Here is a 16,727-nt window from a genome sequence, read left to right as displayed (position 1 = left end):
GCCTCGTAGAAGTATAAGGACATGTGAGAGGATAGTCACTCTCTTTGAAAAGGTGTAGAGGCGCAAGCAAATAACGTTTAAATTCCTAGGGGCGCAGGCAAAGTATAACATTGATTACTACTATTATAAAAACCCGGACCGAGGTGCGAGTGCTCCAGAGAAGCGTAGAAACATAAGCGACATTAGATCTTTTCACGGGTAGACAAGTCAGATTTCTCGCGAAACTTGGCTTCAACGTAGGAACACTAAATTTTTAAGAAGCTAATTTTAAATTAATATATTTCAATACATATATGAAAATCGGTATTTAGTAGTGCAAAGTTTTTAGGAATTAAAAGTAGGTTTCGAAGTCTCATGTTGGTTTCAAAGGCATTTTGAGAAAGTTTCTGCCAAAATACGTGTTCCAGGGTAATTGGACCGCTGATGGCAGATCAAATGAGAGGAGCTGTTTGTACGCGCTAATGCAAGAATAAGTGGGAGGAGTTGTTTGTTCGCACCGAGAATGAAGAGCCAGAAATTATCTGCGGTAAACTTACTGCTATATCTTTATACTGTGATGTTTATCCCCCTTTATATGGATTATTTTGATGGACTTTGTTTTAAGGAGCACAGGAAAGGCAATGGGAGACCACGGAATCAAATGGGGAGGAAAAAGTCTCCTGGACCTGGATTATGCTGATGATTTAAGCATCATAGATGAAAGTGTGAGCAAAATGAATGAAGTTTTAGTGGTTTTGCGAGTTCAGGGTGCTAGTATTGGTTTGAAAATTAATGTTAAGAAGACTAAGTCACTAAGGCTAGGAATAAGTGAAGATGAAAAGGTGACGTTGGGTAATGAAAAGATTGATCAGGTGGGCAGCTTCACTTACCTTGGTAGTATTATTAGTAAAGAAGGTGGGAGCAGTGAAGATGTTAAAAATAGAATAGCCAAGGCTCAGTGTGTTTTTTCACAGTTAAAAAAAGTCTGGAAGAATAGGAAGATAAGTCTGCAAACCAAGATTAGAATCTTAGAAGCTACAGTGATGACAGTGGTCAAATATGGCTCTGAAGCATGGACGCTCCGAAAAGCGGATGAAGATTTGCTAGATGTTTTCCAGAGAAATTGCTTAAGGATTGTTCTGGGTACCCGGCTGACTGACCGTATTTCAAACAATAGGCTTTACGAAAAATGTGGTTCAATACCACTTTCTAGATCTATAATGAAAGAAAGGTTGAGGTGGTTAGGGCATGTTGTGCGGATGAAGGATGACATATTGCCGAAGATTGTTCTTTTCGGCCAACCATCTAAGGATAAACGGAAAGCTGGTCGTCCTCTTTTGGTCTGGAAGTACGTCATAAATAAAGATTTGGGAAATGAAAAGGGAACTTTGTGGGCGGGTTTAAAAAGGGAGGCTTTGAATCGATTGGGGTGGAGGAGGAGCGTGCGTAGCTGTGTTGGCCTGAGGCGGCTTGGTGCTGCGATGAGTTGTTAATAGTAGTAGTATCTAATGTTTCACATATGGTGGAAGGGGGCTGAACAGTAAAGTCCCCGTGCGTCCATGGCGATTTGTGTGTTTCTAATACGCCATGTTTTTCTCAATGATCGACACTCAATTAAGCTGCGATGTTATAAACGTTTTAGTTATCATGAGATACATCACCATATTCTACTGCAGTAGAATAAACTACAACTGCACAAGATGCCTAATTTGTAACTGAAGCAGGGGCGGATCTAGGATTTTTTAGGGGGGGGCAAAATAGGTTGATCCGAAAAAAAATGTTTTAGGGGAAGTGGGCAAAAGAGGTTGATCCGATAAACTTGCGTTAAAAGCAAGTTTAATTAACGCAAAATTGGGTCAAATTAACGCAAAAATCCGCCACTGAACTGAAGACTTCAGTAACGCACTTTGTTTGAAATATTGTTTATTGTTATTGGACCTTTGTTTATAAGAATGATGGAAACGAAGCTGGGACCATGTGGTACAAATTCTGTTTGGATTAATCGATAGGTAAATAACATTAAAGAAGCCTTGACAATGGTAGGCCTATGACATCTGCCTTAAACAATAAAAGTGAGAGGAATCCAATTATACTCTACGCAATTGACCTATTGCTTCAGTCGGTCCTGATTTTTGGAATTCAAGTATTACACCCGCTTTTACCCCTCTGATTCAATTACTCATTAACTATTAGGTTTACGAGGGAATTGAGGATATAAAGAGCACTTGAAATTGGAAATTTTTCCTCACCCTTTTTGAACCACTATTGTTAAGTAGTGACAGAAAAAAACTGTAATAAAGGGAGAGAAGGATGTGATTTTAAAAGTTGAGAGCTTTCTGTCTTGATAATAACGGATGGTTTGTCTGTCATTCAATAATAGACCGTAAAAGGTACAATTTGTAAACGTCGGTCGATCCATCGTGGTGGCGTTTTTTTACCCTTTATTGATTCTACTCCAGATTTCAAAGGGTTTTGAGTTCTGTTTAGAAAAGCTTAGCTAAAACTTAGTTAATGTTGATATTATACAAATAGCCTGGAAAAGTAATTCATCTTTTTTTGGAGATGTGGAGATCTGACAGTTGTTAAAAACGTCATAAGGGAAATGTCGGTCGTGGGAAGCTAAAAAGTAAATTAGGAATTCAACTTATATATATATATATATATATATATATATATATATATATATAAAAATATATATATATATATATATATATATATATATATATATATATATATATATATATATATATATATATATATATATATATATATATATATATATATATATAAATATATATGCATATATATGCACATATATATATATATATATATATATATATATATATATATATATATATATATATATATATATATATATATATATATATATATATATATATACATATATATATATGCATATATATATATGCAAATATATATGTATATATATATATATATATATATATGTGTGTGTGTGTGTGTGTGTGTGTGTGTGTGTGTGTGTGTGTGTGTGTGTGTGTGTGTGTGTGTGTGTGTGTGTGTGTGTGTGTGTGTGTGTGTGTGTGTGTGTGTGTGTGTGTGTGTGTGTGTGTGTGTGTGTGTGTGTGTGTGTGTGTGTGTGTGTGTGTTGGTTTTCGGACTACGGCTAGGTGAGAAAGATTAATCTAAACTGATAGCAGAAGTCCCAAATTTTGTACTTTAAAAAATTAAATTGTTAGGATGGGTCACCCGTTTGCAACCACGTGGTACACGTCTTGGAGTGCCACTTGTTCAGAACAAGTTGTTCCATCAAGCCCGTTACACTTCTGCCGCATCATGCCTCTTCGCTGCACCCATAGCGGGCTTCAACACCTGGTGGTGCATGTGTGGCACACGCCACCGCGAGTAGGCCTACATGATTTTGACCTTCGACTGCCTCTCAAATTACTCCTTAGATGAGCGTATGCCGCACACCGTGAGCCACGGTCGAAGTTTTTACTTCGAATTTTTACTTTTGAAGTCGTGTGTCTTACCGCACAATACTTCACCACAGCAGGTAAAGCTGTATTGTTCAGTCTGTGCATAATTTTGACCCAAATATGACAAAAGAAAACAAACTACTCAGTTAAGAGTGAATAATAGGATTGATTGAGAAGATTGAGAACCGCAAATTTGCGGTTTGAATTCAAGCCTTTAAGCTAATCATTTGTCGATTCCAGGGTTCTGATCCCCGTGGCGCGACATGCAGGTCAAAGTTACAGACAAAAAGGACAAAGATCAACCTAGAAATCAACAAAGAACTACGACTCAGAGATGGTGCCGAAAATCTTTATAGGTAAGGTGTAGTTTATTATTTATTGTATTCTGGGATGCATATCTTGTATTTAATATTTGAATAAAATGTTTTTCTTACGGAAGTAAAAATCGAAGCTGAAGCTTAAAAAGACAAAAAATTATTGCTTCGCAGATTACAGAAGATGTATCTATAGATCTAGCTCAAATAAACTGAATTGTGATCTTTCCCAAAATTTTTGTCTTTTTTGGCTTCGCAGATTACACAAGATGTATCTATAAATCTAGGTAAAATAAACTGACTGTGATATTTCCCGAAATTTTTGTCTTTTTTAGCTTCGCAGATTACACAAGATGTCATCTACAAATCTAGCTCAAATAAACTGACTTGTGATATTCCCCGACATTTTTAGAGTTTTAAAGACTAGCGCTTTACTGAAAACACGTGACGGACGAAAAAAAAACATGATATTCTCTTAAGAGCAGGAAAATCCTTAAGTAGCCTGCGAAAATAAGAGACTAGTTTATAAAGCTCTCAGTTAGTCTTATAATATCAATAAATTTTAGCATAAAATACTAAATCTCTGCAAAAACTCAATGAAGCTCAGTTTTTATAACGACGATAGTTTTAAAATCCTACATATAGCCTACTAAAAAATACTATGAGTCAGTTTGTTTGAGCTAGTTTTGAAGACATTTCTTACGTTATCTGTGAAGCAATAATTGTTGTTCATTGCAAGTTGCAACTACACTCTTTACTTCCGTAAGGAAAACTCCACTTGTAATTAATTAAGCTTAACTTCCTACCTCCTTTAAATTTTCCCATGAGGTAGCCTATATGCAATTTCGTCACATAGATGAAGACTCCTAGGGGTATACTATCACTTGTATCTTAAAGAAATTGCAGACAAAAAATTAACTTCTTTAAAAAAATTAAAATCGATAACTTTTTTTTTATACGCTATTTTTTTTCAAAGCGCGGTTTTTAGTTTTCCCTTTTTAAGTGGGGCTGTGATCGAGAGTGTCCAAATGAGGGGATCGCAAACCCCTGGTGAAAAATTTTGACCCCTGGAGATTATATTAGTACTCCTGTTATGCTTTTCAGCCTTTCCACTCCAGACATGGCACCAAAAAGGGCCATTTCTATTGTTTTACGGCACTCCACGATGGCGTTATTAATACGAATCTAAAAAAGGACGTAGATATGGGCAATATCTTTCACGTTAGCCATTGGATGTCTCTCAGCGACCTTTTGATAGCCCGCTAGCCTTGGTGGAAAAAAAAAAATGATAGAGTACATGTCACTGCTAACCATGCAAAAAAACAATTTCCCTTGTTGTTCATTGGGGGGGGGGGACTGCAAGTCTCTAGTTTATTATTATTATTATTATTTATTTTTAACCCACACTATACAGAGGTACAATACGTGGAGTATCACGGGGAAAAACACAAAAAATGCGACACAAGACAATATATAAATAAAAAATTACCGAAATACAGTGTAACACATAATAATTTAAAAGAAACGAGAGCAAAAAAAAAAATAACGTGAAAGGAGGGGGAAAAGAGGAAAAGAGAAAAAAAACTGACAACTTGCAGAATATAATAAGCAGGCATTAATATTATCATTATTGGATTTTTACTCACTCTTTACAAATCTAAATTGTAGAATGACCAGACAGAGAAAAACAACTAAACAAATAAAAGAAAAATAACTTAGGACTGAAAAAACCTGATAAGGTGATGGTGCGGAGAAAAACGGATACAAGCAGTATTTGAAAGTTTTCTGTGTAGTGCTTCCAGTTTTTCAGTAATATTGGGAACAAGAAATTTATTAATAATTACTCAGTTTTTGGTCCAAGGTGGAAGAAACAACAAAAATTTACAAAATCGAAAATAATTAATCCGGATTCTTTTTAACTCAGTTTTCTTCAGAAGGAGGAAAATTCCAGAAGCAAAAAGAATTGAATGGTCACAAAAAGTTGAGTAAAGCTTGGCCAACGCGAATTTATTATATTTACCTCTATTGGCAACAATTTTTGCATATCCTAAATTAATTTGCATATTAATATCTGAGACTTTGCACTGGCGCAAGCTCGGAAGACTATTAGTAATAAAAATACCGTGCCATCGAATAGAATTTAAGAAAGGGATAGTAAATCCACTACAGCAAAGGGAAGTACTAGAAGTGTTATTAAAAGAAAGACATTTACATTTATCTACATTAAGAGACAGGCCTCTGTCTGAAAAAGAAGAAGCAACACGAGAAACCATGTTAGATAAACCAGTTTTAGTACGGCTTATAAGAAGCAGATCATCAGCGTAAGCCAGGTAGGAAACATCAGAAAAACCGGAGAGATAGGTAGCCGATATCTTTGCCAGAACTCCTGAAATACACAAATTAAAAAGGGTCGGAGATAAAACTCCACCTTGCCTTAAACCTCTTTTCAATTTAATATTAGATGCAGGCAGAGATTTCAGCCGAAGAAAAGAATTAGAGTACCAGTACCGAAGAAGCAAAATAACCGATAGATTGACACCGCAACCACGAAGAGCAGAAAAAAGCTGACTATGACATGCACTATCAAAAGCTTTTGATAGATCTAAAGTACAAAGATATATACTCCTTCCCTTAGAAGAATTTTCAAGGAGCAAAGAAGATAATACACGATATGCATGTTGACAACCTACTCCGGGCTTAAATCCAAACTGGTTATCTCTCTCAAGCATATTATTAGTCACAAAAGGTATTAAAACATGCTCAAGAACTTTACTAAAAGTGCAAGAGACAGTAATAGGTCGGTAAGAAGAGCAAATAACAGGAGAATTTCCCTTCTTTAAAATTGAAGAGACAGTACCACACAAAAAACTCTCCGATACACTAGAATTTCAAATTCACATCTGGAGAAGTAGGCGGCTGCGGTTAATTAGGGGGGAGCAATCTAATAAAAGGTAATATATAACTGTACCGTCATTATCAACATTATCTGATTTAAGTTTCTGAATTGCTTCAATTACGGATGAAAGAGAAATAGGAACACAGAGATGCTGAGATAGAGGGGTACTAAAAATAGCAGAAAGAGACTGAGAATACAAAGAATGCACACGTTAATTAACATTAGAAAAAATAGACGAGTAATGGTCATGCCAAGCAGATGCAGGAAAACAATCACTATTTGGTACATCACTTCTAATCGACTCAGAATTAATAACTTTTCGCCATTCTCTCTTTGACACTGGAAAATCCATACCACGATAACGCATAGACTTAAGATATTTTTTATATTCCCTGCGGGTCTTATGCTTAAGGTCAGAAACAATACCACAGGACGGTCTATCACATTCATTCCAAACTTTTAACCAAAACTTAGCTGTATTTTTCAAAGTTTTTAAATTAGGATCTAAAGACCAAATAGGTTTTTGCGTACCACGTCTAACACGTTGCAGCGGCACTGCAACTGTCTCGGCATCTTTTAAACATTTAATTATTTGATTATAATAGCAATCCAGGTCCTTTTTGCAAGTCCCTTGTATAGAGCTCTGAAGCAGATGATAGGGAACTCGTATAGCAGACAGCAGCCTTGTTAGTGTAAACGCATAAAGAGGAACATCAGCTTTCTTCCAATTACTTTTTTCAAACCATTTTGAAGACTGGGGTACTTTGCAGAAACTTGCAGGGTTTAAATTCAGCGTAAGAGTAAGTGAGATAGGGAGATGGTCTAAGTCTTGTTCTTCAGCATGTACAAACACTATTGATGTAATAATACTTGTCTAGGTGAGCAAATAATGTGATCAATATTGCTCTTACTGCCTGAATGGTGAATATAAGAATACGGATGAGTTTTGGGTATAATATGATAAAATGGAAGGCAATCCAACAGCAAATCACATCTCACTGATGAGTTATTTATATCCGTATTGAGGTCACCCATGATCAAATAATCTAGAGAAATAGAAAGAATATTATCCACTAGAAACTTCAACGTGTTACAGGCTTTAGCAAATCTAGCCATCGATCTAGAGGAACGGTCATCATAAGGCATATAAGAATTAATGAAAACTATAGTGCCCATACGAACAGCCCAAAAAAAACTCATCCGAGTAAAAAATCACCGGCGAAACCAAATTAGGATTGTGCTTAAAAACACAAGCTAGTCCGCCGGATGGCCGGCCTCTTGTGGCTCTGGCAGTAGTAAAAAAAAGTTTAGTGTTTTGGACAACGGAAATTGTGTTGGTGCACTTTTCACTTCAATCTGCCGTCGTTTTTCAGAGATTTTAAGCTTATTTTTTTTTAAATTCCCGAAAAAAAATTACAATAAAGTTAATTATCGTTAATAAACTATTGATTAAATTTTACTGTTAAGTTAAGGCTATAATAGTTTTCATCCCTATACAGTTTTTTAACGCTTTTTAAACTGTCGGTTAGTATGGGGGGAGGGGGTGGTTCGTACTTTACCGTGCTGCAGCCATCGCTACAACTATTATGGAGACGGGGATTAGCTACGCTTCCCAAAGTGCTGGTATATGTTTTTCTGTAGTTAGGTATCAAGCCCCCTGCATGCCCAATTGCAGGGAGCATGATCGTTCAACTGAATACTGGACGATTTAAGTCGGGCTGCGGACTGCAAATTCTTGTGTTAAGCAGATGCGGATTACGCAACAACATTCATTTTTCCTTTTTCTTCAAGAGTTGGTACTAATGAATAAGAATAAAGTACGTTACAGTTATATAAAACATTAATTAACACATTAATGATATAAGTAATATAAAATTTAATATAATTTAAAAACATCAATATAAAAACCGTTTTGCCCTCCGGGCCCATTCTAGATTTTTTCACCTGAAAACTGCGATTTTTCAAGATTTTCTTTGTTGTTAGGATGGGTACTGTTTTACTTAATGGTACACATTGCTATAGACGCTATCAAGGAAACTAGTCAAACGGAAGAGACAGATACCCGGTTATAATATTTATGAAACAAATTTGGGCTATACATTTGCACATTAGGGGGGGGGGGTAAAGTATATCATATATTAAATACGTAACCTAACCTATGTACCTTTTTCCCTCCCTAAACCCCAAAAAACAACAGTTTAAATATTGTAAATTCAATGAGAAACCACGCTTTGCGATCAATTTAGATAGCAATTGACCCCCTTTACGTGTCTCCCTGCTAAATTGCTATTATCAATTACTTAGGAAGTGCCTTAGGATGTTTAAAAATATGAAGTTTCCAAGTCCCATTTTAATGGCCCTATTTTAGTGAGAGTTGCCTCTTTGTGATAGATAGTCCTATTTCGTTTTTAACACAAGCTTTTTGTCAGTACTCTGGTTAAACTCTATTTTTTATTATTTAGTTTCGTTTCCAAAATTTAAGAGCAATTAATCCTTGGGTCCTGAACTGCAATTATCCAACTTCGGATTAATACCTTTATTGCAGGTTTTTCTTGCAACGATTATTCCAATAGATTGCTTTCTAAAATATAATTTGACCGCGGAATAAAACGATGCAAACAATTCGCACAGTTCTATACTCTCTTAAAAGAGGGGGGTAAATGAAAATGCGATCTGGACCGGTGGTTGCAATTCATGTATGATTAGGCAGATCAATTTACAACTCACTAACAAATTCGGTACGCTGAACATCGCAACCGTGTGTATTGCGCTAATTTAATAGTAATCCACCCGAGTATAGCTGCAACAATACAGATAAGGGGATGATATTCATTTACACAATTGACAGACAAGTAAATACATAGATCAATACCACAATTTCACACTATCGTTGTATAGACTAAAGAATCAGCAGAGCAGAAACCCCCTCCGTACAACTCCCCCATCTAAGCTTTATTTACTCTTTCTTGGGTCTATTATATCCTATTTTCGATATGACGGATGAGAAACGTGTTGTCGTATTCTTTCACTCTGTATCGCAAGGTTACGAAATAGTTGGTAATCAGGGGTATCTTTCCGGTCTACAGTATATTTTCAGATTCATATGTTGAATGGAGAAGGGGCTCAGAATCCGTGCCCCTTCCCGCAAAATCTCGTCTTTTATATGATTTACCGTGTAGCTTCTTATATTTCCCCCTTTCACTTGTCTGTTTCTGACATTCCTTGAAATTCCACACTCCTCCCCCTCAGAATATGTCGACCCCCACCCCAATTCAATTCTGCATACTTGCCTGATCAGATGGGTCAAAAAAAAAAAAAAAAAGAAAAAAAAAAGCTCGATGTCTTGAATTCTCTAAATTTGGTTGCAAAACGCCGCCAAATTTGGTTGCAAAAACACTAATGTCGTTTTTAATAAACCTGAGCCACAGATGTCTGGCCAAAGTATGGCAATGGCGAATGAAAATTAATCTAGAACCCTCTTCAAACGTTACATTTGTTGTATTATATTTAAACAAGCCAGAACATGTCGGACGACAGAGACAAAAAAAGAAAAACTATAGGCTATTCTAGCCTATAGGCTACTCTTTTTTTGGGACCAGAGAAAATGTATTTTGTCCCCCTCCATAACACAAAATTTGAAGTCCATTTACCACTCTCGTCCAATTAAAACTTGATCCCCTAGCCGTAAAAAATATAGCAAATTTAGGCCTAAAATCACACTTTTAGTAATTTCAGCGTCCAAAAATGCTTAAACCAAAATAATTGTTTTGGCCCGGTCCACGTGCACCGATGGTCCCTAAATTGGAATTTTTTTTTCGATAAATGCACTCGGGTAGGCCTAATCCGGAAATTCTTACAAAGGGCGTTTTAGTTGCATGAGTCAAGTTGCGTGTCCAAATTGTCATCACCTGTATAGATAAAAAAAAAATATATATGGGAAACACTCAGTCCGTCTTTTATTTTCTCATGTTTGATGGTTTTCTCATGTTCGATGGTTGTTAACCAGTTCTTAGCTGGCACGCGAAGACACGCATTTTGAGCCCATTTCTCATTTGCAGTTCTTAGCTTACCAGTTTAGCTTACCAAAGAGACTGAACAAATAAATACAAAAAAAGGTGGAAATGAAGACGATAACACAAATACGAAAATGAACAGCCACAATAAATAAATCACAGAGGCAAAATCAAATAAAACCAAAATAAATCTGACAAACAAAGAGACTGAACAAATAAATACAAAAAGGGTGGAAATGAAGACGGTAGCTTTTGATTTTGGTGAGACAAAATCAAATAAAACCAAAATAAATTTGAAAGTAATTACGGTAATATAAAAACGAATGAAGACGGTATTTAATTAAAGACGATAGCTTTTTTTCAAAAGAAAGGTAAGAAAGCTTTCTCCTTAGCTTTCTTTCAAAAGAAAGCTAAGGACAATGTGAATGAGGGCCCAAATTTTTGGGAATTTTTAAATAGTCTGAGCGAAGAAGAATGCAAGTTTAGTTAAATATAAGAGGAAATGAAGAGACATTTCAAATAAAACATAATTTCTTGTGTTTTAATTTTTTTATTTTTAATTTTTTTTTATTATTTCTAATTAATTCTAAATTATTTTTATTAAACTAGTATTTGTCATAGCTCTTCACATACCAAGAGATCACACTATTTCTTTTCACCACTGCCAACTGGATAGAAAATTGTCAGGTGATTTAATTTCAAATGTTTCTTCTTTTCATAGATCTTGCTTTGCTTCATCTAACCTCTAGTAAACCGATTAAACCACAGATTTCTGTACTAAAGCCTCGAAACAGCAATAATGGATCACGTTTCTCGGAACACATGTCACAGAACAGTTGTTTCAGTCAAATTGTATTAGAAAGTAAAAAATGTCTAGCCGAATTTCTACTTTACAGGGCCGGTGAGGGGGACTTCTAGCTTAAATCTCCATGAAGTTCCATGATTCTATCCTTTTCTTGTAGTTTCCATATTATCTTCTATTATATTACAATTTATGATTTCTTTGCTGAATCTGACCTCCTCTCAAATTAATTTTTACGAATATGCATTACCTCACCTCCTTCCTCCTTCTTCTTTTTTAGTTATTTGGAGACGGCAGTACATAATCTCCACGCAATTCCGGGCCCTATTATAGCGACACATCGAACCCCTGAGCACGTATTGTCATCAGAAATCAATCCACTCTGCCACCACAGGGCACATCACACAAGGCCGTACCCGGGATTTCTTTTCGGGGGGGGTGTTTACTCAAAGATTTTTTTTCATGGGGGAGGGGGTTTACAAAAAAACGCATAATAAATTTGTTTATATCCGTTTTTGTGTATCAGAAAAACATTTTTTTTGGGGGGGGGGGGTCCAAACCCCTCTAACCCTCCTCCCTGGGTACGGCTTTGACACCACATATCTGAGTCCTATCTAAAATCGCTTTGGTTGATCGTAGTTGAATACAAAAACAATATTGACTTCAATTAAACAGTGATTAAAAGACAAACCGTTTCTGTTTGGATTTAATGATCTCTTAGATGGCGAGTGACAAGTATTTGACTATTTTTTCGTATATAGTATCACTTCTCATTAAGATGTGTTCAACAGCTGTTTCTTCTCTGAATTTATGACTTGTAACTTAATTCTGTGAGCATCTGTATTCTGTGTTGAGCATATGTGTAAAGACAATGATATGTCTGAAATGCTTTTAACCAGGGATCAGGGTGGATGAGGGGGAACAGGGACGTGTAACACAGCCCCCCCCCCAAAGATTGAAAGTAGCACTATTTAAAGAGATGAAAAAGAATAATCCCAAGTTTCGTTGGTGCCCGCTGAACATTAATTCTATATCCGTCCGTCCCAAGGATTAAAAATAAAAAAATGCTGTTTTGAACGACTTTAAATATCAACTGAAATAATAAACAAGATTAAGGTACAATAATAATTAGCCTATAAAAGAAATCGAACAGAAATTCCCACCTGTAAGTTATGGTCCTCGTGTTCTGATCCCCTCGTGTAGAAAAATGTCAACTTCTCAGGAAAAGGGAAAAAAACTATTTGTGACTTAGGGGAAAGTCACAAATTTGTGACTAAAGGGGAAAAAATTATTCGAAAAACTGTTGGTCATGAATCTAGTTAATTTAGTGGATCGAAGAGAATTTGTTTGTAGCAAAAAATAAGAAATCTCAAATAAATTTCACACATGAGATGTACACGTGAGGACCATAAAAGGTGATAGTTTTGCTGCAAAATTTAAAAATAAATGTGGACAGAAGAAAAAGAAGGGTTTGCTAACATAGCCTAACCTAACTTTAATGCATTTGAAAACCTTTCTAAACCATGGAAATCTATTTTGAATAAATATAAAACACCTAATTTAGAAAAAAAAACTTAAAAACTGTTATACAAAAATTGTGGGGTGGAAGAATTCTGATTAAATTTACGAATTCCCCTTAAACAGGTTCATTAGAACCAAACGAATCAACCACTAACAAATTCTACAAGCGACAAAGGGTAAAATAAGCATGGTGGTTTGGCTTCTCTTTCTGACATACGTTTTTTTTTATATATATATAATTTAATTTTATTAATTATTCAAACTCAAAATCCAGTCTGCGCAAAGTAGACCAAGATTACTACTACTGCTTCTGCTACTGACAACTGAATACAGTACCAAGCTGCTGGGGGCCAACACTGCTACGCTAGCTCTTCTTCTGTCCCAATCTATTCAAAGCCTCCCCTTTACAGCCTCCTAAGAAGTTCCAATTTCCTTGGAATCCATTCCTACGTTCTCTTCCCATTCCATTCGGGGACGATCTAATTTTTATTGCCCCTAAATCGATGGCTGCGAAGGACGATCTATGGCAATCTTTCACCCTTCATCTGCAAAACTGTTCTTAGCCATCTCAAATGTTCGCTCATTAGCCTTAAAAAGCGGCATAAAACCACATTTCTTGCACAGCTTGCTTTTGAAAAACGGTCAGTCAAATGGTTACCCAAGACCACAGTTTATATAATTATCCAGTATGATCTTTCCCTATCTCACCCATTATAAAAACCCGGACCGAGGTGCGAGTACTCCAGAGAACGTTTTTGCACATATAAACATAAGCGGCATTAGATCTTTTCACGGGTAGACAAAAAATAATCACCTAAGGAACAAGTACGGACAAAACCACTTGGCCGGCTCAACCAATAAGTGGACAATAAGTGCAGAAATAAGTGGGAGGAGCTTTTTGTTCGCAACGTGAATGAAGAGCCAGAAATCATCTGCGGTAAACTTACTGGATAATTATTTAAACTGTGCCCAAGACTAACCGTAGACAATTCCTCTGGCAAACATCCAATAAATCTTCCTCTGTTCCATAGCGTTCATGTTTCAGAACCGTACTTGACCATTGTCATTACTGTAGCTTCCAGTTCTCTAATCCTTTCTTACGACCTCTTCCCGCCTCACTGATGACGACCTGTTTTTTTTTTTAATCAGATGGATGGCCAAAAGCACAATCTTTGGCAATCTGTGATCCTTCGTATGTAAAACGCAGCCTGGTCATTTCAAGGTCATTTTAGCCCTGGAAAGGGGGATCAAGCCACTTTTTCGTAGGTTTATTGTTTGAGATACGATAAGTCGTACGAGGACCTAATACTCTCCCCAGGCGATTCTCGGTACTTGTCTAAAATATAAAACACACTAGAGAACTTGTATTACGAATACTCGGTTTTTCATGCTGTCTGTACCAGACAATAACCATCGGCTCGTTGACAGACCACATTATAGCTTTTTTTAACTAGATATTTATTTGGTATTTTGGTTAGGCGCTCTGAGCCGCCGTCATTCCATAATTCTTTGTGGTAGTTTTCATAATTTTGTTACTAAAACATTTTATTTTCATTATATTTTGTTTTATTTCATTAGCAATCATCAAACGTCACTTCTCGAGTTTGTTTTATATAATAGGCAAGTACCCGATTCCTCTTGAAACATTTAGCATATCTTCCTCGACTTCCCGAAGTGCCATAAGTATACTCGGAAGTATAGGGCAATAGCAATGTGAAAAAGATACACTAGTGTCGAATAAAAAGTGTATGCTCTCTTATGAGGTTTGGAAACCTTACGTAGTGGGAACTTCATACATTTCCCCATTGTGTGTTCATACATTTCCCCATCGCATGATTGTTCAGGTTCCTGATTGGTTGAGAGTCACGGACCCTTAACAATCATATAACGTAAGATGGTGATTTTAATGGAAACTGTATTCATCGAGAAGGGGTGCTACCATTTCGACTAACCGTCACAAGCACTAAACGTCATTTCGTCGACAAGGAAAATCCGTCAGAACCACTAAGAACGTCGACAGTCATAACATCGACACGTCGGTTCATCGACAGTCACAATCGCTGCCCGTCTGAACGTCGACAGTCATAAACATCGACACGCCAGGACATCGACAAAATCCGTCAGGACATTGACAAAAAATTTATAAGTTTATATAATAGCATTAAGTATATAATACTTTAGAAACAAGTTTCGGCTATATATTTGCACATCAGGCGGGTGGGGGTAAAGCATAGCATATATTAAATACGTAACCTAACCTAAACTATGTAAATTTTCCCCCTAAACCCCAAAAAACTAAAGTTTTAAAATTTTAGATGTTATGACGGATTTTGTCTTTGTCCTGACGTGTCTATGTTATGACTGTCGACGTCCTGACGGGTAGCGATTTTGACTGTCGATGAACTGACGTGTCGATGTTATGACTGTCGACGTTCTTAGTCGAACACAGAATTTTTTAGTTTTTATGACCAAACTATTTAGAATTGATCGGGTGGATTTTCAACAACTCGTAGAACAGGGCTACGAGATCAAAATAGACCCCAGAAAAGTACAAGGCCACCCTTATATATAATTCCCGGGGATTTATATAATAGGCTACATAAATATATAATAAATAATAATATATATATATATATATATATATATATATATATATATATATATATATATATATATATATATATATATATATATATATATATATATATATATATATATATATATATATATATAGAATAAGCCGAATTTTATTTTTAAAGTTCAGGAAAGGGCAGTCCCCAAAATTTTCTAGCATACCTGCTTGGAAAACGGTAAAGATCAGCTCAAAGGAAGTATCATTTGAGTAACTTGACAGCCTTGGGAGTTCCTTGTTCTGCTACCCGTCTTGATTGAAAACCGTACAGACATAGCATGCCTATTATTTATGAGGTATGCACATTGAATAAACAGCGTTTTGCTGAACGATTAGTAATATATTATATGTTTTCTTATTTTAAAATAGTTTCTCATCAGCTTTTCGAACTGCTGGCGCAATTAAGATCCCCTTTCATTTTTTTCAAAATTGCTTTTGGAGTTCCCTGTGGTGATTGGAAAGTTTGCTAGATGGCTCTTTTCCTTTGAGACGGTCAGCCGACGCTGAGACTCAGCGTCGAGTCTCTGAGACTGAGTAAAATTATTTTTAAGGTGTCGAATTCTTCAGTTTCTTCAAAAAAAGAAGACAAAGAAACACCTGGACTCATTCAATTCACACCCATAATCCTAGCGATAATAAAAGAGATTAGAAACGTTTATTTTCGAACTCATCTTCTTAATACCGTCAAAATGGCTCAAGTCCCATGTTTATTTTAAATCCTATTAGGACTGAAAGGGTTTTGTTACTAACTTTATTCCCAGCAGATAGGAAGAAATGCTATAATTACGATTGCTATCTTTTCCCATTATGAAATGTTTTTTGGAAAAGCTGCCCCCTGTTGCTCCCCCTCGGGAATAAACTTGGTCGCCTGTCAAATTCGACTTAAATCACCTAGTAGAAAGCAACCCTTTTTTGAATAGATATTATCTTAAGTATCACTCAGGAGTTGCTTCTGTACATTGTTCTGAAGGTAAAAAAAAACATCTTAGTTTAATGGAGTCTCTTTTTGCAACGGTTTTGTTATTTTGAAAGGACAATAGTTCTTGTATCTCGAGTTTGGGATGGAAAAGGAACAGTACATCTTCAACGAAATACCATCGTAAATGACGCAT

The 16,727-nt window shown here is 36.1% G+C and overlaps 1 protein-coding gene across 1 annotated transcript in view; it reads left to right on the top strand.

The window, feature by feature from the left end:
* Rhp (GTP-Rho-binding protein rhophilin) overlaps positions 1 to 16,727 on the top strand; it is a 182,141-nt gene that overhangs the window by 53,082 nt on the left and 112,332 nt on the right. Inside the window, exon 2 of the mRNA XM_089100617.1 lies at positions 3,678 to 3,793. Coding sequence (XP_088956743.1) covers positions 3,678 to 3,793 — 116 coding nt within the window. The remainder of the gene's footprint in view (positions 1 to 3,677; positions 3,794 to 16,727) is intronic.

The sequence above is a fragment of the Artemia sp. Qi Xiang Cuo genome, chromosome 14, assembly GCF_049724085.1.
Source record: "Artemia sp. Qi Xiang Cuo chromosome 14, ASM4972408v1, whole genome shotgun sequence".
NCBI lineage: Eukaryota > Metazoa > Arthropoda > Branchiopoda > Anostraca > Artemiidae > Artemia > Artemia sp. Qi Xiang Cuo.
This window is presented reverse-complemented; position numbering and strand designations above follow the sequence as displayed.